Here is a 25,811-nt window from a genome sequence, read left to right as displayed (position 1 = left end):
TTCCTCCAAACTGAAGAAAAATAAAAATTGTGATCTTGCTGTTTAATTGTCTGTATTTAGTCTAGTTTTGTAAAATTGGACAGCTGTACGTGTCATTTTTTACCCCTGTATATTTTTGAAATGGTTGCTCCCACTGTACATGCCAGCAAATATATGTGCACTCCTCTGTGACCATATAGGTATTTTATATAAGCTCCACATTTGGCAGCGCCTGTTATAAAATACTGCTAGAATTGAGCATATAGTTACCTCAATGTTGGAATTCTGGTCTCAATGTTATACGTAAAATAGGACTTCAAACATTGGAAATTCAAACATATGATCAAAACTAATAAAATTTCTCTGATCTTTGGATGCTCATTTTGTCTTTTTTTTTTTTTTGGGCTGCTTTTTCCTGTTTTATATCTGATTTTTTTTCAACTTTTCTATTTTTTGCTTTGCTTATTTTGTGAATCGATTTGCTTTCTCTTTTTGGTTTTTATTGTATAGTTCTTCAAGGACAAGGTGACAATTTTTATTTCCCTGAGTGACTGGTGCTTGTGAATTTTCTACTCCAGCCACTGCTATAGCTCCATTCTCTTCTCTTCCCTCAACATTCCTCATTCATTCCCAGTTCTTCCTCTATATTCCCCAACTGGTCTTCATCCTGTGCCCACCTTACGCAATTCCTTTCCATCTCCCAGCCCCCATGGCAGCAATTGAGCATTGACGATCTGCCAGCTATATACTGCAACAGTTGTGGTTCATCCTCCAGCCCACAGGAGTGTTATTTCTGAAATGTAATAGTTTGTGCAGCCTAGTATACCACAGAGGAGATGCCTAAAGTCAGGAGAGGAATAATGTTCTGGGAGTCATATGAACATAAGAATCGTCATACTGGATCAAACTAAAGATTCATCTAACTCTCAATATCCTGCTTCCAAAATTATAGTTTATTAAAATTTGCTATACTGCCAAAGCTTACTTGCAGATCTAGGCAGTGTACAATGGTCCAAAAAATCATAAAAAGAAAGGAACTACAATAAAAGTAGTAGGAAAGAATACCAGTCATATCAGAAGAGCACTCATGTCAAAGTAATGACAAGAGATTTCAGTAAGTAAGGGAAAAGACAGAAGAGAGGGAGGAAGCAATGGGAAATCAGGCATGTGGGGGAACGGGTAGGGGAAGGAAAAGGAGGGCGAGAAGGCACTACGGAGTATCAGTGTCAAACCTTTTCAGCTTCAGCCTGAGGTGGACCAAAGGCCTGCTTAAAAAGCCAGGTCTTTAAAGAGGAGTCGGTATGGATATCAAGAGGGAGAGAATTCTAAAAAGATGGTGCTACAAAAAAGAATGCACGGTGTCTAGTAAATTCTAATTCAGCATATTTGGGAACAGGTAAGACCAGAAATAGCAATCATTTAAAGAATGAAGGAGGCGCATCGGTGAATAAGGAATAGTGAATGAGGAGAGATAATATGGAAGACCGTTCACTTGTCTATTAGATTGTAAGCTCTTTGAGCAGGGACTGTCTCTCTTTGTTAAATTGTACAGCGCTGCGTAACCCTAGTAGCGCTCTAGAAATGTTAAGTAGTAGTAGTAAGACCAAATCTATAAGCCTTGAGTTTAAGAGTTAAAACTTTGAAGATATGTTGTTTGACAGGTAACTGATGATATTTCTGTAATAGTGGGGGAGTGTGACGAAGAAGGGCAACCTTCGAAAGCTAATCAAGAAATGTATTAAGTTATGTCCAATAAAAAAGGTATCATCTTATTTTCTTTTCCATGTAATAGTGGGGAAACGTGTTTGTGACGTTGAGCATGACAATAAGCAAATAGCTAAATTCTTCATAGACTGGAGCCTCTTAATATTCAACTGAGTGGAACCCAAAAACAAACTGTATTGCAATAATCTAGTCTGGTTGTCAGTAGTGATAGAAGTAGTGAATGAAAATCTTCACAACTAAAGAAACCATACTGCATGAAGTTGTTTTACAGAAGTGAAATTTGGGGAGGGGCAAATGTAAGATGAGAGTCAAAAATAACTCCTAAGTATCGAAATGGTTCTACTGGATGAATAGAGGAGCCAAAAAAATCTAGAGACAGATGGTGTGGAAATCCCACCAGTGAACCAGCATGTAAGAGTTTAACAGCCTGAAGAGGTTTAATGGAGGGGTTAAAAGGGTTAGTTGGGAAAAGTAACAAAATATCATATGGGTAAAAATTAAGAGACGCCTGTACATTGGATTAAGGTTGCAAAAGGGCTAGTGAACAGATTAAAAAGAAGTGATGACAAAACAGAGTCCTGGGGAACCTCAGCGGGTGTGGGGAGGACCTAGATTGTCACGATTGTGGTCGTGACCCCTCTCAGACTCACCTTATTTCTGGCGGTCAGCTTCTGAGCTGGCTTCTGTCCTTCCTGAGTTAGCTCTGTTTCTGTGTGCTGGCTGCTTCCAGCATGGCTCTAATTACTCCAATATACTGCACCTGTGTGTGTTAAGCCTCTCTGTGCTTCAGTATGCTTTCTGCCTGTGTCCTGGAGTTGTGACATCATCAGTCATGGCCTTGATAAGGAACTGGTGTTCTTCTATTCAGGGCCTTTGCATCGTCAAAGGTCTGCAGGTCAGTTTTGTTTGCAGTTTGCATTTCTGCCTAGCCTTGCCTTGTTTCTGGTTGGTGTGCCTGTGGCACTTCTGTTTGTTCTTGTCTAAAGTTCTGTTGTGTGTTTTGTGTAACCTTGTGGCTATCTTCTAGCCTTCTAGCTTCCTGCCTGGTTCTGTTGTTTGTCTTCCTTGAGTTCTGCCTCCATTTTGCCCATTACCTTTTGCTGTGGTTCTTATCCTGTCTGAGCTTAGTTCTGTGTTTGTTTTCTGCTTTAGTCCTCCTCTGCTCTTGCCCTCTACCTGTAGCTTTAGTTCCAGCCCTGCCTGTGTATCTTATATCCTGTTTCTGTCCAGCTTGTCGGTCTATCTTCTGCCAAGCTTGGAGGTATTCCTTGGGCCTGTTTCTGTCTGTCTGCAAATCCTTCACCCTGTTTTAGTCAAGCTGGTTTTGAATCCTGTTGTCTGTCTATCTGTAAGCCCGTCCTGTAAGCCCTGCCGGCTGCCTGCACCCAGGGGCTCAAGGGCAGCCAAGTGTAGGTGAAGCCTAGTTCCAGTCCAGTGTATTCCAGCCCAGTGTGTTCCAGTCCGTGTGTTCCAGCTTGCTTGTCTGCGTTTGCAGTCCTTGCCATGCCGGTGTGCTAGCCCAGTGTTGGTTGGGAGAGTTTTGCCTGCTGCTGCCGCTCCTTGGCAGGGGTCCAAGGGCTCACGTTATCCCTGAATCCATGACATAGATAAAACAGTTACTACTGTATAGGAATGTTGAGAAAGAAGGGAGGAAAACCACAATAGAACTGATACTGTGAGACCAAGAGAAGAGAGGCAAGATAGCAGGAGATAGTGATTATATAAGATCAAAAACAGCAGAAAGGTCAAGAGAGACAGCCAAAACAACATGCTTTTCCAAGTGAGTATAGATTTCATTGAGAACAGCAGTGATAACAGTTTAAGTGCTATGGTGTTGCCTAAAGCCTGACTGTTTCGGATGGAGAGCGAGGGACTTTTCTACAAATGACGACTACTGCAAGAAAACAATTTGTTCTAAAATCTTAGAAAGAAAACGTAGGTTGGAAACTGGTCTATAGTGAGCAAGTAGTTGAAGATCCTAAGTAGGTTGGTTTTTTTTTGTTTGTTTGTTTTTTAGAATTGGTCTAACAATGGCAGATTTCCATAATTGAAGGACCAGATCTTAAAAAATGACTGTTGCTGATCAGCAAAGAGCACATGTGGTAGAAGGTTCAATTCTTGAGTATTCAACCAAGAAGAAGGAAAAGATTCAAATCACAGTCTGTAGCTTTAGTACCAGAAAAAGCCAAGGAAAAGGAGTTCAAGGTTTGCAATTGGAACAAGGCCCAAGATGATGGCACCCGACAGGGTAGGCGGTGCTAGTATAGGTAAAGGTTGTGTAGTGGAAGAGGTAGAGATACCAGCTGGAAGGGTATCTACTTAGTTTCGAACCTTATCAGCGAAATATTGCGCAAGAGATTCAGCAGAGAACAATGGCTTTTCCTAGGTCTACCTTAATAGTTTATGGATTTTACCTCCAGAAACTTATCCAGACCTTTAGTCTCCTATTAATTTTAGAATATCAGGCAGACTTGGGCTGTCTGCATCACCCCCTCCTCTCTATGTTTTTAGAAGGTATGCAAAATGGGGAGGAAATGAAAAAGGCCAAAGGGGGGGGGGGGAGGTAAAGTGGAGTGGAGGAGTGGCCTAGTGGTTAGGGTGGTGGACTTTGGTCCTGAGGAACTGAGTTCGATTCCCACTTCAGGCACAGGCAGCTCCTTGTGACTCTGGGCAAGTCACTTAACCCTCCATTGCCCCATGTAAGCCGCATTGAGCCTGCCATGAGTGGGAAAGCGCGGGGTACAAATGTAACAAAAATAAATAAAATTAATAAAGCAAAATAAAAAAAAAGTTTTCCCTGTTAATCTGGGCACAGTTCAATTTTAATTTTCCTGGTTTCTACCGAGACAGACATGAAAATGTTAACACCTGCAGTGCAGGGCTGCCTAGTCTGTCCTGATTCTACAAACTTGGAGCCCAGATAAAATAATTTTTTTAATACAAATATTTAACTTAAGTTGCTTTGGTTTTATCATAGTACTGTAATGGTAGTAGTTTTTATGAGTGGGCCTGAAAGTTTTAATTTCATCTTATTGTGGAGGTGTAGCCTAATGGTTAGTGCAGTAGCCTGAGAACCAGTCACTGTAGCTCCTTATGACCCTGGGCAATTTACATAACCCTCCATAGCTCTGGGTACAAAATATGTACCTATATATATTAAGTAAACCACTTTTATTGTTACCCACAGAAAGGTAGTGTATCAAATCCCATCCCCTTTCCCTTTATCACATGGTGATGTACCTCTTGGTCCTTCTGTTTTGTTAGATGATAGACTGGTTGGTTGTAAGCTGTGAAAAATAGTTTAGGGTTAGATGTATCTATGAAAAAAAATGCTTAGTCTATCGGGCCCATAGTGAATATCTTTCTCAATTTTCCCAGAATGCTGCGTTGAAGATCTCCATTGAGGAAATTCCTGCCTTATGACAATCTCTAGATATAATACTTCTGTCCTACAGCCTTGCAGCCACAACAGAGGAAGACACCTCTCTTAACTCCAAAGATCACGTACTATATATACCAACCCTGACATTTTTCTTCATAATAATGAAACTTGAGACCAGGGTAAGAAAGTTTCACATTTACGTTGTAATCCTAAACTCTTCCCAAAATGAGTGTGTTTGCTTGTAGAAGGATCTAATTCAATTATGATCCAAAATTACTTAAAAGCAAACAAAAAAACCTAGGGCTATGGATTGTGTTATTTAATGTAATTAACTAGTTTTTTTACGCAATTAAAAATTTTAATCGTGATTCATCTTGGTCCAGCATTGCTGTACTTGCCTGGGTCGTGGGCAGCATCTGCATTGCAAGCAGGCTTCCTCTGCCAGCCCCAAGAACCTTTCTACAGTTGTGTCCTGCCTCCTTTGATGCAATTTCTTGTTTTCATGGCTGCAGGAAGGCTGTTGGGGCTAGTGATGCTAGACCAGTCAATTCAAGATTAAAAATTTTAATTGTAAGGTTAATTGCAATTAAAAATTTTATTCGTCCCAACAGCCCAACAAAAAACGAATATAGAGAAAGCAAGTCTCTTAATATAATATTTCAGAATCATAATTTTACTGCCTCTATCTAGTATTTACACTCTAACCTGCTTTTCTTATTTATTGTGAAAGGAGGACCCTGAGCCATGTTGGCCTGAAGAACAAAATTTTGCTATTTTAACCCAATCGTGAATTAAAACCTTTGATGGGGGTGTTTTTTGGACTATTGATCTCAAACTGATTATAAGGACAGATCATGGTTGTTCAGCCATTTTTATTGAAATATTCTTATTGAAATGAATAACTGAAAATTAAAAGTAGATTACTTTTTAATGAAGATTTTTACCTTCTGAAGAGGGCACCTTTTAAAAACAAAAGTGGAATTTTTTGAGCATACTTCATGAACATATGAGCTGCAAACAGTTCCCTCTGTCGAGGCCTTGAGAGGAGTCTGGAAAGGGACTTGTAACTTGAGTAGAAAGGAGTCTGACCATGGAGAAAATGGCAAGAGTAACAACAGCCCTTGGTGGCAACACCATAACTGGCCGCACTATGTTCTGCCACCTGGATGCCCCTGCCAATGCTATCAGTGTATGCCGTGATGCCGCCCAGGTAGTAGTCGCTGGCCGCAATATTTTCAAGATCTACTCCATTGAGGAGGAGCAGTTTGCAGAGAAGCTTAACTTGCGTGTGGGGAGGAGACCTTCTCTGAATTTCAGCTGTGCAGATGTAGTCTGGCATCAGATGGATGAGAACTTGCTGGCCACCGCAGCCACAAATGGTGTTGTGGTAACCTGGAACTTGGGAAAGCCATCCCGGAACAAACAGGACCAGTTATTTACTGAGCACAAGCGTACAGTGAACAAGGTGTGCTTCCACCCCACTGAAGTGTACATGCTGCTCAGTGGCTCTCAGGATGGATACATGAAATGTTTTGATCTGCGCAAGAAGGACTCTGTCAGCACCTTCTCAGGTAAGAGCATTTTTTCTTGGTGTGTCCCCTGAGTTTTTTTTTTTTATTTGTACCCCGCACTTTTTCCCACTCATGGCAGGCTCAATGCGGCAGGCAATGGAGGGTTAAGTGACTTGCCCAAAGTCACAAGGAGCTGCCTGGGCCGGGAATCGAACTCAGTTCCCCAGGACCAAAGTCCACCACCCTAACCACTAGGCCACTCCTCCACTGTCAGACTGCAAAGCAGGGCTAAGTTATAAGGCTTAAAAAATGATGTCATTAAAGTAGGCCTTCCTTATTCCCTCTGGAGTACAGAAGGGATGTACCTAGAAGAAATTTAATGAATATCAAACTCCTTGCAAACAAATTTCTGTATTTTAAATTTGTCATGTTGTTGCTTAACTCTGAGTGAAGATATACAGAACAGCTATTTCCATGGCGTTATGGAGTGATTAGGAGTTCCACTTAGAGAGGCCTTCAAAGCAGGACTCTTGTTAGTCAAAATGTAAATTTTTGGTCCTGGTTTTGTACTGCTTCATTCAGGCTTCTTAGCTCAGTGGTTTTCAGTCAGCCTTACTCATCAAGACACAACTAGGCAGTCAGGTTTTCAGGATAACCACAATGAATAGACAAAGGAGAGAAGCCAACTGCTGTACCAAGACAGGAAACAACAAAGCAGAAACAGCACCAATGCAAAATATGTCCAGTTAAATTGAGTTTTTAATGAATAATCTTAAAAGTAGTTGATAAAACTTGACATGACTGTTTTGCTCGTAGGCTGCATCAGGGATAAAATTACAACATCACATATATAAATTAATAAAATATATATATGAAACAAAGGCAAAATTTATCTAACAGTTATTAACCTTTTATAAATGTGCTGTATTCAATAAAAGTAAATAAATCACATAGGCTAACAGATGAAAGCAAATGTGTTGGCAAACAAAAATGCCTCAGAGGAAAACTGGTCCATTATTTATTTTATGTCAAATAAGTTATACAAATTTACAAAAGGGATTCCAGACAAGAAAAATGGACGAATGACAAATTTTATGAACAGAAAAATGCATATATATATAAAATAATTCACTACCCAGGCTTTAGCAACACGTACCAGAATGGAGAGCACTGATTCTGTGTACCTGATCATATTCCCAGCCTTATTCTCTGTAACCACACTATAAAATGAAATGCAACAGATTGGATAAACCATATGATTAACACAGATTGACAATAGAGATTGAGAGGTTAATAGACCCATAGTGGTAAATGTAAGTGGTTTAGGGATTCGACAGAAAACAATCCTAATCATACAAATCTGGTATTATTGAAAATAAACAACAAAACCATATAAACCAAACTACATTGCAATACTGAATATAACGGTGAAAAAATAAAAAAGCATCTAAACAGTGAGCTGGTAAGGTGAGGTCGTACAAAGCTGGTATATTTAAAATGCACATTTTTTTTTTTCATTTTTTTGCAATGCATTTTTAATAGCACCAGATCACTTTCTGTTGAACCACTGACATTTTCCACTACGGGTCTACTGACCTCTCAATCTGTGCTAAATCTCATCATGTGGTTTCCAGGCTGCAAACTTGTGGTCAGGTACTTTCCACAGCCATTTTGAAAATAACATGGAGCATGACAAAAAGCTGAGGCTATTGAGCACCAAACCCTGAAGCAGGTTCCTGAAACACGAACCATGTCGATGTGAGTCCATCAGCATTGAACTAAATTTGCTGATAAGTAGCTGTTTATATACAAAAGGTAATTAATTAAAAGTTTGTAAGTTAAGTGAAGATTAAAGGTCATTATGGGTGGACTGATGACGATTACAGTGAATCTCTGAACTGGGGCCCAGATGCATCAACCAAACGTTAAAAAATAAGAATCGTAAAAGTGCTTAACCATTTTTAAAAAACGAGGAATGCACTACAAAAACACTCCAAAAATGTTCGGATCGGTATTGCAAAGTAGGATGTATCACAGAATCGTTAAACCCGTCGTTAATCAGCGCCTAAAGCATGCGCAGAGCAGCCCAAGCGTTATGCTGGCCGCTCTGCGCATGCCACAAAGGCCCAGCTGTCAAAACAACAAAAAAAAAAACCCACAAACACGTGTGTTTCGGGAGGGGGCAAAGGCACTCGTCATGAGCGTCCCGTATGGACGCCTTGCCCCCCCCCCCCCCCCCCCCCCCCCACACACACACAAAAATCTCCAATTTTAGCAGCCCCGGGCCGGCCCTCCTCCCTTCCTGTATTCTCCCACACTAGCTCCGCCTCCTGCCATGCTCCGGTCCCGTGCCCCGCCGCCCCCCCTTTGGTCGTGGCTGCTGCGACCCCCCCCCCCCCTCCTTTGCCTTACCGGCCTGTGCAGCGCCTCTCACTTCTGCTGCACGGGCAAGAACAGCTGATCGGTGAGTCAGAAGGCCTCCTCAGACGTCCCTTCTTTCTTCCTGGGCCCGCCCTCCTCTGATGTAGGTAAACAGAGGGAGCAGCGGTGACCTGGGGCGTCAATAAAGGACGCCCCTGACGTGTTTTCACCCCCCCCCCCCCAGTTATTTTTTTTATTCGATTTTATAAACTTCTAGCAGACAGACAGCCCTAACGAGAGGTACAGACTCTCGTTAGATTTCACGGTGTTCTCCTGCGGTAAACGAATCGGAAAAGGTTAGTGCATGTCATTTCAATAGGATTTGTAGAAGAATTGCTCATCTGCATTCAGTTTTCGTTAGCTGCTACTGTCGTCGGAAAATAGGCTTTAGTGCATGGAAAGGATAGGAAATTCTTCCTTGAGGGCTCATTTAACGATGAAAAACGTTTAGTGCATCTGGGCCTGTGTCTCAGTGTGAAAAGAGTCACTGCTGAGGTCAAGCTTCTTCATCTGTTGTATGTGAAAAGAAATGTTCTTGGTGTTGGGTTTACAAATTCAATTATTTTGTCCCTGTAAACATTACTTCTATAGCATCCCCATCTCTGGTTGGCCAAGAAACAGAAATAAAGCTCAGGGATTGGATTGATTGGTTGGCTCCAAACAAATGTTGTCTTGAATTGTTTTCTATTGTGCTACCTTTTAGTTTTTTGACAAGTTGTTACAATAACACAGGCAGTTAGGTTGCTGTATGATGCATGAAATATGTAGGGCCACATTTGAAAAAACTAAAGACTAGTTGCTTTTCTCCTGGAAAATTTGGATTTCTCTAGACATGGTTTAGACCTTTTGTTACCATATTTAGGGAATCTTTTACTAAAGCTTAGCTCATTATCTGCGGCAGGGCCCATTTTATTCCTATGGGCCCTTCTGCAGATAGTTTGAGCTAAGCTTTAGTAAAAGACCCCCTAAATAAATACAACTATTTGCTGCTTTTAGGTATGTTTTCTACAAAGCAGAAAAACGCCTGTTGGGATTACCATGCCTAACTGTATGTCCATCCTTTCATCTTATATGTATGTATCATGGTGCTCTCTATGAACAGTTTTTCAGCTCTTACCACATTTATTCATGGTGAATGCCCTTATATATCTATATGGACGGAGAGAGAGAGAGAGAGACTGCAAAAACTAGAGCTGTACTGAATAGCATATTTTACTGTTTGGCCTAATATGAATAATTGGACATTGAGCTTTAACATAACTAATAATAAAAGAAGCAATGTGAAATCAGAGATCAAGTGTTTATTTCAGTAGGATTTAGCACAGTAGAACTTTGGAATATTTATGTCCGAATTTAAATTGCTATTCAGCCAAATACAAATAATGTATTCGAGGCACTATTCGGGGCCGAATCAAATACGAATATTCAGTAAAGTCCTAGCAAAAACACTTTTCTCTCCCCCCCCCCCCCCCTCCAAAAAATACCTGGGGAAAGGCAGACTATGGCATAGAACAGGCCACAGGCCAGAAGAAAAGCTGAAGGAGAATCTCTGGCCGTATCGTATTGTATTGTTTTGGGATCTTGCCAGGTACTTGTGACCTGGATTGGTCACTGTTGGAAACAGGATCCTGGGCTTGATGGACCTTCGGTCTGTCCCAGTATGGCATTTCACCTCTCAAGCATGCACTGATGTTACATTTATCCAGTCAATATCATGGTAATTGAAATCACCCTTTATTATCGTGTTCCCCAGTTTGTTCAGTCAGCTAAGTCTAATTAATTAAATTTGGTCAGTTGGTTGATTAAGGGTGATATGGGTGTTGGATACCTTGGATAACTTTGTTCCTTAAATTAAGTTATAATTTAAAAACTGAGTTGTGTGCTTACTCAGGTTCCCTTTGTTTAATGTTTCATTTCATCACTAATTGTATCTGACATCCTGGAATGACAAAGCCATAACAGGACTCTGTAAGCCACATTGAGCCTGCAAATAGGAAAATGTGGGATACAAATGCAATAAATAATAATTTTGTTTAAAGATAGAAACCATTCAGCGTGACATATATGCAACAATAGAGAAAATCGGGAGGAGGAGGAAAGAACTTTTTCATATCACTGTAATTTGTCCCATTTGTGTCACAACTTTGGGGCATCTTTGCAACTGTAACAAAACCAAGATTGAGAAGTAGATGTCCATTTGTTTCAGAATGATCACAAGTTAATGCCTAAAAGGAGGAAGCCAAAATTCTGTTCTCCATATCCTTTATAAAATTTTTGACGATCTGTCAAGTCTGGGGAATTCTACAATTTTAAGCAACTTTCTATTGTGTGCAAATTCAGAACCCCAATGTTATGTACATTTTCAGAAAGCTTTTGACAAAGTCCCTCATAAGAGACTCCTGAGGAAGGGCACCTAACTGTGCCATTGCTGTGCTGCTTTGGGTCCTATGCAGAATTCTGCACAAATTCTGCATTGCACAGTTATGTAGCATTCTCCCAGGAGTATTACATCTATGAGAGAGGTGATGGTGGGGTGGAGGGCTGGTAGTGGGCATTATTTGAAATCCGTGTTTTGGCAGACTAGAAATTGTTTTGACTTGATACCTTTATGATGTTGAATGGTTACCCAGCTATATTGGTTTTCTTTTAACTAATTTAATTATGTTGAGCTCATGTTACTTCCGTTTTGCTTTCCAGATTGAGATGCTAAAGTTTGAAATGTTTTTGTGATTGCAGAAACAAAGAACTGAATCCATTTCAACACACCCACAAGCAGAGTCACAGATTATATATGTGTAAACCCAGCCCATACCAACTTGTACAATATTCCAAGCATGGATATTACCAAAAATTTTAGATTTTATTAGCTGTTTCAGCAGTAATTGGGAAAAATACATTGTTTGGAGATTTCTCCTGCTCAGTTGGAGCCAGGGCTAGGACCCAGCACTGTGGGCCTTTATTACCTGTGAATTTTATCCCCTATTTTATGTCACAGTGTACCTATTACAACGGTGAAGACATAGACCTTAAATCCAGACACTAGGGACTAGATTCAAAAATGGGTGCGGGAAAAGTTCAGCACTAACTGTGATTCTATAAAGGGCAAGCACTTTTTGTAGAATTGCGCCTAAGCACCAATCTCACACCTAACCTTGGGTGTCAGACTTGCGTCTGCTGTGAAACCAGGTACAAATTAGGTGCACTCGGGCAGTAGTTCTGTAATTGCGCACGTAACGTTTAGAATGCCCCTCACATGCCCCATTTTCAGATATGTGGTGTTTAGCCCCTCCCAGTGCATCCCAGACTGCAGCGGGCAGGGGCTGGTTGCCACCATTTTGAAAGCAGCAGGGCCTGAGGGAGGAGGAGGTGTTCCTGCCCTGGAGAGGGGAGGGGGTCACTAGACCACCAGGGTCATTTGGCCAGGGTGCTGTCCCCTACAGCAGGATTGTTTAGGGGTACGGAGGGGTTGGGGGGCGCAGAGGTGTCTAGGGTTTACCAGACCACCAGGGAATTTGGTTGGGGGGAGGGGGAGGGAGGCAGTCCATTGGACCACCAGGGTTTTTTGTGCAAGCTGTAATATGCATTTGACAGCTTTGAGTCGCAAACAGCGACAGATGCATGAAGGGAATACGTGCATCTCATTTGCACGAGATGCCCTTTGTACATTGGTTACTGTTTGCGAATTCGGTAAATTTACCAAGGCAGCCGTTGTACATCAGGCCCTGAGTTCCTTGTGATCTTGTCAAGTCATTTTACTCTCCATTACCTCGGGTACAAACATTAGATTGTGATCACTCCAGGAGCAGAAAAATATCTGCTGTACTTGAACGTACACCGCTTGATAACGTTTGGGCTTGTAGGTGATTTATCAGAAAATAAATTACTGCAGATGAAATTAAGGAGCAGTCATATACAGTTATTGCATTACAGACAATATATTAATTTTCTGTGCATACCACACAACCTTCAAATTGTTCTTCCTCAGGTCAGTCAGAGAGTGTACGGGATGTCCAGTTCAGTATCCGAGATTACTTCACTTTTGCTGCAACCTTTGAGAATGGAAATGTGCAACTCTGGGATATTCGACGGCCAGACCGCTGTGAGCGGATGTTCACAGCCCATAATGGCCCAGTCTTCTGCTGTGACTGGCACCCTGAGGACAGGTGAGTGCCACCAGGGTCGTGTGCCACCAGGGTCATTTGTCTACATCAGCTACTGTTATAGTATCTGTGTCTATATTGGGAAAGGGGGTATTGGAGAAAGAAGGAGCATAGCCCATCAGCCCATACAGAAGGGTATTGATGCCTCATAGAAATGTATTATAGATTGAAGGGACAAGTCACTGACAAATGTACAGAATTAAAAATCTATTATATATATTAAACTGTGGTAGACTGGTATTTGAATGGTTAGTAGTTATGCTATATTTATTAGGATCTATCACTTCTGTAAAGAAATTCACCTAAGGCAGTGTACAGCAATTATAAGGTGGACATATTTCAATATTTTTACTGCTGCAATTTTTTATTTTATTTATTTTAAAACTAGTAAAAAAGGCCCGTTTCTGGTTCTAATGAAATGGGCGCTAGCAAGGTTTTCCACTGAGTGTGTATGTTTGAGAGAGTGTCTGTGTGAGAGAGAGAGAGTGAATGTGCAAGTGTGTGTGTGTGACAGAATGAGGGTGGTTGCGACTGTGTCTGTGAGAGTGGGTGTATGTGAGAGTGAGTGTGTATGTGAGACAGTGAGTGTCCTCCCCTCTCCCCCCTCTCATGTCTCAGGACCCCCTTCCCTTTGGTTTGAGGATTCCCTTCCCCCCCCCCCCTTTGTTCTTGGGGACCCCCCTTCCTCCCTCTCTGGTCTTAGGGAACCCCCTTTCCTTCTTTCTGGTCTTAGGGACCCCCCTCTCTGTTATTTGGGACCCCCCTCCCCTCTCCATAGTTTACCTTTCAAGTTGTAAGGTGCCCCCTTTCCTTCCTTTCCTTTCCTTTCCTCCCTCCCTCCCAGTTTCAGGGTTTGTCTGATTCCCCTTTCTTTTGTAGCAGCAGCAGCTCCTATGTTTTTGTTTTTTTGTGTGTACTGGAATGACGGTTGCGTATTGGAGTGGAAACTGAGATTAACCAAAGGGCTTCCTTGCTTAGTGTGGTGTTGCGTGGCTCTCTTCCACTCTTGTGGGTTATACTCCTGAGGCATGTCATAGGTTTGTTTGGTGGCAGTGCTGGAGTCTGACCCAGTGCTGTTTCCCTCCTCCCTGTTGCGAGTCGCCAGTGGACCCTGTCCGTGAGTCATTCCATTTTTGCGGATGGGTGGGGGGCGGGGTTTTGTCTCTGAGGGGTCTCCTTCTGGAGGTCCATTTCTCTTGTTCCACCCTGGATTCGTGTAGGCATTGCTGCGCCCACGACGTCATCACGTTTGACGCATGGGCGGGGCAGGCATTCATGGTTGAAAATAAAATGCACCCTCGTTCAGATGCCCTACTGTTGTCGCTGTGCGTTGGGGGAGGTGGAGGCCCTGCGTAGGTCGCTGTTTCTCGCTGTGCGTCGGGGGGCAGCGTCGGAGGGTGGTGGAACTGGCAATTGGCTGAGTGTCATAGCCCCACCCTCCACATCATCACTTTGTGACGCGAGGGCGGGGCAGACACTCATGGGATCTTGCAACTACAAATTTACATTTAGAATGTTGGGGTTGTGAATTATGTGTGGATGGGGCGTGGCTGAGGGCGGGTCTATGAGTGAGAGTGAGTGGTGCTGACAGCCTAGAAGACTACAGGGCTTCAGTGTTTCCCTGCCACACAGTGAGGTTCAGAACGTTGGAGGTGAGAATTATTTATATAGATTTTATATATTGCCTAAAACCTAGGCGGTTTACAAATCAAACATACATAATGAAAAAACAAAACTTAGAAACAATCACAACATATCACAAAACCAACCATAAACTGCAAGTACTGCCCTTCATCAATAACAACATATCACAAAACCAACCATAAACTGCAAGTACTGCCCTTCATCAATAATATAAACACCAGTTATTCCTACATTGGACACCTCCATTTAGATGCCCTGACGTACTATAGGAGCCTATTCTGTAACAGAACCTGGTGACGATTGTCCGTTGTAGAAAACTAGCATTACACCATAGAGGTGGTATAAGTGTGGGCACTTAAGTGCAGCAGAGACGTTTGTAAGTTATGCGCATAAGTGGGAACACTGACCATGTAAATTAAGTGGATATTTTCATCAGAAGGTTTATTCGCCCTGCTGGCACTTTCATTGATAAATGTGTACACGTGTAATTGTTAGTGTGTTATACATTTATTTATTTATTTATTTATTACATTTGTATCCCATATTTCCCCGCATAGCAGTAGGCTCAATGTGGCTTACAGGTTCCGGAGAGTACCAACTCCGGAAATATATACAGAGTGGAAAATAGAGTAACAGTAGGTGCAATGAAGCTGATAAGGTTCCGGAAAAGAGAATACAACTCTGGGACGAATATATAGTAGCATATAGAGAGAAGTAATCCCAGTGAGGATAGGACTACAGCTTCTAATGAGCAATACAGAGTAGGATAAGGGTAGAAGTACACTTAATTATAACTGGAGTGGTAAAATTCGTACAGTTTGAAGTAATAGGATTATGTGGAAGGGGTATTGTTCATTTCTTAGATCGAAAGATGTGATGCATTGTTCATGAATTAGTTCGGGTCTGCTGGGTAGGCTTTCCGGAAGAGGTCTTGAAGTCTTTCGAAATTTTAGATGGGTGTTCGCAGTTCTAATGTTTCTAGGTAAAGCGTTCCAGAGCTGGGTGCAAATGTAGGAAAAGCTGGATGCGTATGTTGATTAGTAGTTTAGGCCTTCACAGATTGTGGTAATGCAGGTTTAGAAACGTTCTTCATGATTCGATGATGTTTCTAGTTGGTAAGTCGATAAGTTTGCTCATGTAGGTTGGGGCCAGATCATGGATTATTTTGTGGACCAGAGTGCAAATTTTAAAGGCTATTCGTTCCTTGATTGGTAGCCAGTGCAGTATTTCGCGTAGGGGTTTAGCACTTTCGAATCTTGTCTTTCCAAAAATAAGTCTAACTGCCTTGTTCTGGAGTTTCCTTAAGATCTGTTCTTTGCATCCCGCATATACGGCGTTACAGTAGTCAACATATGATAGTACTGTTGTTTGAATTATGTTACGGAAAGTTTTCCTTGGGAAGAATTGTTTGAGTTTCCACATTGTATGGAACATTTTCTTCGTGGTGGCAGAGGCTTGGCTCTCCAGGGTTAGGTTGGTGTCAGTAATAATTCCAAGGATCTTCAGTTTGTCCGATATTGGAAGAGTATGTTCTGGCGTTTTTATGGATGAAGGGAGGTTTGTTTTGTGGTGAGAAGAGAGAATTTATGCAGACAAGGGTGCGTAAATGCAGGGTATAGATTATAGAATTGTCCTTACTATGGCATACTGTGCTAATGTCAACACAATACATATTAAAACATCGTAATAGCATAGGGGGTGAGTGGAGGTGGAACATGTAAAAGATAAAGGTGACTAGCTTATGGAAATAATTGCATTTGGATTAAGAAAGGATGCATAAAAATGATCTCAGCTAGAGTTCATGTGGTAAGCACAGTAATATGCAGCTGGTTATATGAGCAATGTGTTAACCCTCCAGAGTGCAACTTAGCCCCTGACCCAGAGAACCAGAAATTGTTGAGCCTGAAACAGAATCTCAATCCTCTGCTTGGTAGTGCAGAGCAGTAATAACTCAGATTAAATTGAAGACTTTTAACAGGTTATTTTTGTGTTGGGCTATCTGTTAGTCTTCTGCTTTATCATTAAGTGCCTGATGCATCTTGTGTCTATAGGAGTAAAGTTTTTATTTTTTGTAAACCGCTATGACCTTTTATTAGAAATAGCGGTATATCAAATGTGTTAATAAACATAAAGCAGAGTAAACCAAGTCCTTTATTGAGCACCATTGTACGGATTGATAACCTGCTCTTACCTCTTTTTCTTTTAGGGGTTGGTTGGCCACAGGAGGCCGAGATAAAATGGTGAAGGTCTGGGATATGAATACCAATAGAGCCAAGGAAATCTACTGTGTGCAGACTATCGCATCTGTGGCACGGGTAAAATGGCGACCAGAGCGCAAGTACCACATTGGCACCTGTTCCATGATGGTGGACCACAACATCTATGTGTGGGATGTACGCCGGCCTTTCATCCCTTTTGCCATGTTTGAAGAGCACAAGGATGTCACCACAGGCATTGTTTGGCGTCATCTGCATGACCCCTTCTTCCTCCTATCTGGTTCCAAAGACAGCACCTTATACCAACACATTTTCAAAGATGCCAGCCGGCCCATTGACCGAGCCAACCCTGAAGGTTTATGTTATGGCCTTTTTGGGGACCTTGCATTTGCAGCCAAAGAGAGCCTAATCTCTTCAGACTCCAACCGCAAGCCATATTTGGGTGACAGACGCCACCCTATCTTTTTTTTGCGAAAGCCAGACCTCACAGAACAGTTTGAAAACATTTCTAGTGGCCTCAGCGTCTTCCAGACAGATGTGGACAGTAGCGCCATGGACTGGTTTGTGGAAACGGCCAAGCAGTATGCCCTGGCTGGGAGACCACTTGCAGAGCTGTGTGACCACAATTCCAAGATAGCCAGTGAGTTAAGTCGTTACCAGGTAAATGCTGCCTTGATCTGGTACTGTGCTTTGTTCAGATCATTTTGGCAGGGAGTGTCAGTCTGGATTCAAAGAGAGGAATATAACTGAGAACCCCTACACCTTTCCTGATTAAACCATTTCCATTTAAGGGACTAGAGAAGAAAGTAGGGTCTTTACTTTCAGTTGACATACACACACATTAACTGATCAGGTGGAGTGCTGAAGTAAATCCAGGGAAGTGTTTTCCATGTTTCTAATAACTTTGGCACTGAGGAGTACGCATCTGTTCAGCATGGTTTGAATTCCTGTGCGAGTGTTCGTGCTCTTATGTGTGAAGACATTCTGGGTGGCACCTTAAGTGTATTGATGTGAAAAAGCTCACATGATTGTAGGGCACTGTACCACCAAGGAGATTGAGCTTAACATGTTATTGGAGCTGGCATCCATGTAAATCTTCACCCAGTGCACCAGGTTTGTTCTGGATTTCTTTGAGAATTGTTCAATACTGTGCTGTCTGCTTAGAAGATGGATTAGACAGAGAAAAATAGAGGTGCAAGAAGTGTGAAAAATCAGACAGGAATGACACCTCTTCCTTAGTTCTTCTCCAGATGAGCTCTGTAGGAGTAGGAATTACCAATAAGAAACAGCCTATAATCTTAGCATTCTGTTTGTACATGCTGTTCCATGAACTTTACTGGTATTCAGTGACCTTGGCCTAATTCATTCATTCTTGCTGCTTTACTCCTGCTCTTGTTTGTTTCATTCCCCTTCCTCCCCCTTTTTTAAATATTTTCATGAGACAGGTTGCCCAAACATGGACAATGCTGAAAATTATTTACTGCAGTCCTGGAACTGTGCCACCTGCCAACTTGAACCACAGCATGGGGAAGAGTGGCACATCCCTTCCACTTATGAACAGGTAAAACTATAGGCACGTCTATCATTTGACAAGCGTGGGATATTGGCACCATGCAGCTCTTGAACAGAGGAGCTATCATATTACTGTAAAAGTCTAAAAACCCAGACTCCACAATCCGGACCTCTCAAAATTGAGTCTCGGACTGCCCGAGAATCTGGACTCCCACCCCAGCACAGATTGACATCTCTCTCTTTTTCCCGGCCCTGCCTGCTTGCTCTCTGAGGCCTCCCTGCCCTCCTTCCTTCCCTGCACAGTCACACTTCTTTTCCCCACACCAGGTTTTGTCCACTTGCTCTCACCTTATCCTGAAGTCTTCTTGCTGCAGCGCCAGTAACAGTCTTACTCACAGGCTGCCTCCGGCGTTCAGCATGCCTTTACCGTCTGACCCATCCTGCCCTTCCGGCAACAGGAAGTTGCATCAGAAGGGGTCAGGATTGGTCAGAGGGTAAAGGCACATTGAATGCCGGAGGCAACCTGTGAGTAAGGCTGCTGCTGCACCACAAAGACTTCGGGAAAAGGTGAAAGCAAGCAAGCAGAGCCAGATACGGGGGGAAAAAAAACACCTGACCGTGTGGAGAGGGAAGTAGGGAAGGAAGGAGGGAGGCATAGCCACTTGGGGGCCTTGGAGAGCAAACAGGCAGGGCCAGGTGTGGGGGAAAAAGACTCCTGACTGTGCGGGGAAGGAGGAAGGGAATGAAGGGGGGGAAGCATAGCAATGGGGGGGGGGGGCTGGGCCCATCCTTTGGACACTGGAGACACTTGAAGGGGAAGGAAATGGAAGGTTAAGAAATGAGAGGCTGCATGGGGAGGAGAAACTCTGGAAGGTGAAGGGAGACACAGAAACGCTGTATGGGGAGAAGACGCACTAAAATGTGCCTTTTTGTTTTTTTTTTGTCTGAAAATCCAAAAATCTGGACTGACCCGATCCCTGAGCAGTTCTGATTTTTGGACTTCTACTGAACAAGGTAGCAGAACTCGCTTTGATAGTGAGAAAATTAAGACAGGTGGTTTGACACAGTAATATGCTTTGTTATATTATTTGTCACATTTATGTGAGCATGGAAACACTAATTTTAGTGCTTCAGAAACATACATTCAGCCACATTTGGGGAAGATGTTCTGACATGGTTATAGCACTTGACTCTTCTGGAAGCTTTTATGTACATTAAGGGCCATTAAATACTGTTCTAAAGCAGCTGATGAATTACTGCAGCCCCTAGTGCAGAATTCTTAAGCTTGGTGACTGTGAAGTTGCTATGAGCATATTTTCCTGCACCTCTATGTCCACATGAGGCATCTCTGCAGTGTAGTCTGTATTTATTAAGTTCCGCAAGAGAGAATCAGCGGAAAGCAGTGATGTGATCTCATCAATGGAGCACTAAAAGATTCCCTTCTCTTACTGCTTCACATACCTCTCATTCTTTCATCTCACATCACATCATACATCTATCCGAGTATCCATTTCTTATACAGTGCTGAGGGAAGGGTATGTCCCTTATTTTATGTATTCAGTGACATCCAAGACTCCATTGACTCCTCTGAGTACAGGCAGGTTTTAATTAGATTCTTTTATTCTATATCTGAAATACTCTAGTGTAAGAAAGGTCTGGGGTTTTTTTTGTTGTTGTTGTTTTTTGTTGTGGTTTTTTTTTTTTTTTGTAGCTTTAACATGAAGGACATACCTCCTGGGATAGGCAACGAGTCACGAATGGAGCGCAGCAAAGGGGAGAGTCGTTCTGAAAACATCCTCTTGGATCCAGCCACCACGTTAATTAATAATGATGGTAATAAGCTGTTCATAAACTCTGAACACTCACAGGGCCAGACCCACGTGGAGGGCAGACCACATCTTCATATTCAGTAATATATTCCATGCTCCCCTCCTCCCACTTCAGTTGAAGTGTCACATGGGACTAAATGAAGCTTCTTGTGGAATGTTTTCGTGGGCATTCTTGTTCTTTGAACCTACCATCGTTCTGCTTCTGAGATTGGTTAGCGGTGGTCTTGCTAGGTTCCCTATCTGTCTTTCAAGACCGTGCATAATCCTAGAGATGTGCGCTTGAAGTGTCAATTTGACCTTCATATAGAAGCAGGGTGTTTTTCTTCCATATCATAGTCTTCAGCTTTTCATTTCCATGCCTCAAAGGCTACAGTTGTTTTGATTTCTCATTATTATTGAGCCATATTAAACAGAGATGCATTTGTATGAAAAGCTGTATATACCCTCCTTTTGGTAAAAGCCATTAAAGATAGTTTACAAATATAAAACAAAAATAAATAAGAAATATAAAACTCACACATACAAATTAAAATAAGTAAAAATATCAATCAGTACTTCCTCTAGAAAATAAATTTCAGTCTTTCTAAAACCAGATGTGACAAATATTCATCGGTATCCTGAAAACCAGGACTGTATATGGGGACTGAAGAGCTCTGTAATATTACATTCACAGTCCTTGCCAAAACAGGGATTGAATGTCAGAATTTGGAAGAGACAAAAGAAACTCTCCACAGATTCTGTCTATGCTGGAAACATAAATGTTGGCAGTAGGGCAGCAGTGGCTGCTGTTCCTGTTTCTGTAAGTGGAAAGGTTGGAATTGTGTTTAGATAATTGGTGAGAACTGGTTTATTTTTATTATGGCTAAAGTAGGGAAGTGATTGTGGTTCTGACTACTAAAATTTGATTATAACAGTATTTTTTTTTCTTTCTCATAGAGAATGAGGAAACTGAAGGTAGTGACATTCCTACAGATTATCTGCTTGGAGATGTAGAGGGAGACGAAGATGAACTGTATATGATGGACCCTGAAAACCCCCATAGTAAGTGGGACGCCCATAAGTTGTACAGAATTCCCAGGGATAAAGGTATTTAAGCTTTTCTGCCATACCAATTCAGATATCTTTTAACTATATTATTATTATTAGTGTTTCACCATTTATATAATGGCTTAAATCATTACTTATAAAAAATTACATATCTATACAGAGATCTATAAACTGCATAGTCCATCCAATAATTATGTAGCGAAATTTGTTAATTAGAACAGGAGGCTAGATGAAATGAAATATCCTAATTGAGAATGAGAACATTTTTTTCAGTTTATAATGGACAGTTATCTTGGTATAGTACCTTTTTGTAACCCCCTACATAGAAGCCGACCAAAACTGCTACCAAAATTATGTGAAAGTTTTTGGCCGAAGCTGAAACTGAAAACTCAAGTTTTGTTGTGTGAAATTGAACCAGTGAGGTCCACTGGGGACTGTCAGAGCTTGTAGTCTGCAACCCTCTGCTAAACTCCTACTATCCAAGCCAGAATAAATAATGAAAGACCCTATTTTACCTCCAAGAAAAATAGTCTCCACACATACGGACTGCAGCTAATAAAAACTGAAACTAGAAGTCACGGAGCTTTTACAGTAGCTGACTTTGCACCATGCTTGCAGCGATAGTTGACATCATAACTCCAAAGAGAGCCTAATTCCTAAGGAGATTATCTCAAATTTATGGACTTAAATTCCTGCTAAAATGTTGTATCAAAAGTATTTATTTGGAGCATTCTATTTACCGTATAAACTATTGTGCAAGATCATAATGACTGTACTACTTGCAATTGCAGTGCAAAAAAAAAAAAAGAAACCAGAGAGTTGCCCCCCACGCACACACACTACCTAACAATTCCTGGTGGTCTAGTGGTGTGCTCAGTAGCGATGTCCCAGTCGTGGCAGCCATTTTGAGTGCAGAGCTGGACTAGGCAGGAGTAACTGGAGCTCGCTCCTGCCCCAAGTACCCCTAGACCACCAGAGATTGTAAGATAGGCCTGGCAGGGGGACAGGAGGCAGGGCAACTCCTGTTTGGGGGAGAGGGAGGGAAACAGGACAAAGCACAAATTTTTGATTTCCACTGAAAACACATGGTCACTTTTGGCCAAAACTGAAAGGATGGCCAAAAGTTAAAATAATCTTTCGGCCTAAGCCAAGCAGAAAAAGGATTTTGGGTTGTTTCAGCGTCATAACCGAAATTCGGTTGGCCTCTACCCCTGTTTTGAGAGGCAATCTTAGAAAAAGGAGAGGGATAGTAATCAGTTACATTGTCTTTTGTAGCCGAGGAACAGGAATATATCCTCCCACAGGAGGCTTTCCCACTTCGCCATGAGATAATGGATAATCCTTCAGCTCTTGATCATCTACAAGACAAGGCAGATTCTCCTCACGTGAGCGGCAATGAGGCTGAGACGGTGTCCCTAACACCAGTGGAATCCTTCTCCCTTATCTCTATCTCCCATGCTCTTTATGAGAACCGTTTGCCTTCAGACTTCTTTAACCCCATCGTGCGGGACATGTTGCATTTCTACGCAGAACAGGGTGATGTGCAGATGGCGGCATCTGTACTGATTGTGTTGGGAGAGCGCATCCGAAAGGAGATTGACGAACAGACCCAGGTACAGAAAGGATGTGGCCTTATATCTCTCTTAATTTTTTTAGATTAAATTCTTAACTAAACTTCAGTAACTTGTGGAAATTGTAGTGTAAAATAGATTCCAGTGTATCCAGATGATGAATCACTGTGGCTTGAGTGTGTGAAAATGTTCCCCCCCCCAAAATAAAAATTCTTACTTATAATCCTTTTATTGAATTGTTATACACTGCAGTTTTACAAGAATATTTTATATAATTCATGTAGGAGAGAGAGAAAAATATAAATCAATATCATAACCATAAGTTCTCCCCCACCTAATAATATGAGAAGTCAGCAGGTATAAAATGGAACATTTGGGTGAAGATCTGTCTGCTGTAATGACAAAGGAAAAACAGCCTATTACAGAAACAAATACAGAAAAAGAGGGCTTATTACAGATTGGTCACTGCAACTTTTCTCAGTCCAAATTATATTATGTTCAGATTTATTTTTCCGTTATAAAAATTTACAAACGTTAGTGACTGATTTTGACACTGAGGTCTTTCTGCCTATTCACATTAATTTCTTTTGAATGTACTTGCTTTCATACATAGTTTTTCGTTGGGGTTAATATATTATTTACCTTGTGTATTATTTTGGTTATAGTGTTAGATAATTTTTTCAAAGGCATCTACCTTACCGATTCCCTGTGATGGGCCCCAGATTGGTGAAATTATAAACTGTTGGGTTATCTGACTTTATAAATTCTAAAATTATTGATCATGATCCTTAAATATGCACAGAGTAGATAGTGGTGTCACGTTTAAGATTCAACATGGGATTTCATATCTCATCTTCTCAATACATCCTAGCAGTGTGCCAAGTTATCAGCTTAAAGGAAAGTGTACTCCCAGAGAAGTATCCACACAATGCTTTGTGCTGTATTCTAGCCGTTCTTCAGGATTTTCCATTCAGACTCTGACCCATCTGAACTCTGTTTGGCATCCGCCATGCATCAGGATCAGAGCACTATGTGTGCTTGTTTGTTTTGCATATGTAATTATGCTATTCCATAAGAGAGAGGTTAGTTATAAGACTTGGTGTGTTTTCTGAAATTTTCTGTCTCCTTTTCTTGGATTAGATCTAATCCTTTGTTTTCTTACAGGAGCACTGGTACACCTCCTACATTGACTTACTGCAGCGCTTCAAGCTGTGGAACATTTCTAATCAGGTTATCAAACTGAGTACATGCAGTGCTATCAACTGCCTCAATCAGGCCTCCACCACACTACACATTAACTGCAGCAACTGTAAGCGGCCAATGAGCAACAAAGGCTGGATCTGTGACAGGTGGGTTAATTAGGGGTAGGTGTGCTAAGGGGGGGTGCATTTGAATGGAAGTGCTGGGTCTCTGATAGCAGGTTCACTTGGGATAGGGATGCTGGAGCTTCTAACAGCTGGGTCAGTTGGATTGAGGAAGATGAAACTGAAAGATGACTTTTCTTAGTAAGTGCTCAGGTATCATTAAAGTCAGCTGTTTCTGGGTGTCTTGGTATAAGAATGTTAGAGCTATGACAGGTGGTTTGTTTAGATTGCTAGGCTGTATCTGTGACAGTTTTTTCAATGAACTGATTTTAAGACAGAGTTGTTGTGCCATGTGCAGTTGAAAGAGAAATGTGCGCTTAGTGTGTGACGCTAGCATGTCAGGGAAAATCCTCCTATAGCAATGCTCAAATTTTAGCCTGGAGGCATCATATTCTTTTATTGTAAGGAGATTCTAGCCTGCAGAAACCATCTTGTTTTGGTGTTGGAAGAGACGGGTGTTATTCATCTGCATTTAATTCTGGTTTCTTTCCAACTGTTGTACACTCTTCCTCAAGAGAGCTCCACAGGATAATTAATACATATTGCCAGTTTTTTAGTACATAACTCACTCTTTTCTGGATAGTATTCCACAAATGTACGATATGTAGAAATTTGATACCGGGGGGGGGGGGGGGGGGGGGGGTTTAATTTGTGGTATATCAGCAAATGAAGGTAGAGTTAGGAGAAAATCTTGTTTTGGTCATAATGTCCTGGCTGGAGAATAAACTTTAAGCCCATCTTTTAAATAAATTGGGCTGTCCGAACATACGATTCTAAAAGCCAGCATTAAAATTTTCAATGACTCTATACTCCACCGGCAGCTGATGTGATTCCTCAAAGCCCATTGTATATGGTCAAACAATCTAACCCCTTTCAATATCCAAGCAACTGTATTCTATACTAGCTTTATGTGTACAAGCTGCTGCTTCTGAAGTCCAGCATATAAGGGGGAGATTCTATATATGGCGCCTAAAAAATTGACACAGAAATTGGTGCCAACTAAACGTATTCTATAATTGGTGCCTAGATTTAGGTACCAATTATAGAATACACTTAGTTGATATTTCAGCACCTAAATCTCAGCGCATAGATTTAGGTGCACTGGGCCATATTCTATAACAAAGCGCGTGTAAATTTTAGAATGCCAATGAAATGCCCATTTCCCTGCCTGTAACCATACCCCTTTTTGCCTGCGTGGATTAGAAGTTCAGCGCACATTGTTACAGAATACGCTTAATGACTTGTGCGCCTAAATTCTAATGAGCTCCAATTAGAGTTCATTATTGCTTGTTAAGTGCTGTTATCAGTGTTTATTAGCTTGTTAAGTTACATGCATTGTTATAGAATCTGCACCAATTTCGTCAAGGATCTCTAGGCTCGCTATATAGAATCCAGGGGATAGAGCATTACATTAATCAAGACATTCCATAATTGCCTGAATAACTGTAGC

The 25,811-nt window shown here is 41.6% G+C and overlaps 1 protein-coding gene across 7 annotated transcripts in view; it reads left to right on the top strand.

Annotated features, from left to right (window-relative positions):
* The window catches only part of WDR24 (WD repeat domain 24), a 48,236-nt gene that overhangs the window by 14,092 nt on the left and 8,333 nt on the right, over positions 1-25,811 (top strand). For 5 of the 7 annotated variants that reach the window (XM_030212499.1, XM_030212496.1, XM_030212497.1 and 2 more), the window contains 9 exons: positions 5,083-5,265; positions 5,817-6,657; positions 13,004-13,181; positions 17,029-17,698; positions 18,484-18,599; positions 20,262-20,383; positions 21,316-21,420; positions 22,702-23,039; positions 24,162-24,346. In XM_030212499.1, coding sequence (XP_030068359.1) covers positions 6,177-6,657; positions 13,004-13,181; positions 17,029-17,698; positions 18,484-18,599; positions 20,262-20,383; positions 21,316-21,420; positions 22,702-23,039; positions 24,162-24,346 — 2,195 coding nt within the window. In that variant the 5' untranslated portion in view covers positions 5,083-5,265; positions 5,817-6,176. The remainder of the gene's footprint in view (positions 1-5,082; positions 5,266-5,816; positions 6,658-13,003; positions 13,182-17,028; positions 17,699-18,483; positions 18,600-20,261; positions 20,384-21,315; positions 21,421-22,701; positions 23,040-24,161; positions 24,347-25,811) is intronic. The other 2 variants (XM_030212501.1, XM_030212502.1) reach the window with 2 other exon arrangements.

This window comes from Microcaecilia unicolor, chromosome 8, assembly GCF_901765095.1.
Source record: "Microcaecilia unicolor chromosome 8, aMicUni1.1, whole genome shotgun sequence".
NCBI lineage: Eukaryota > Metazoa > Chordata > Amphibia > Gymnophiona > Siphonopidae > Microcaecilia > Microcaecilia unicolor.
Note: the sequence above shows the minus strand (reverse complement) of the source record. Positions and strands in the feature narration are given on the sequence as shown.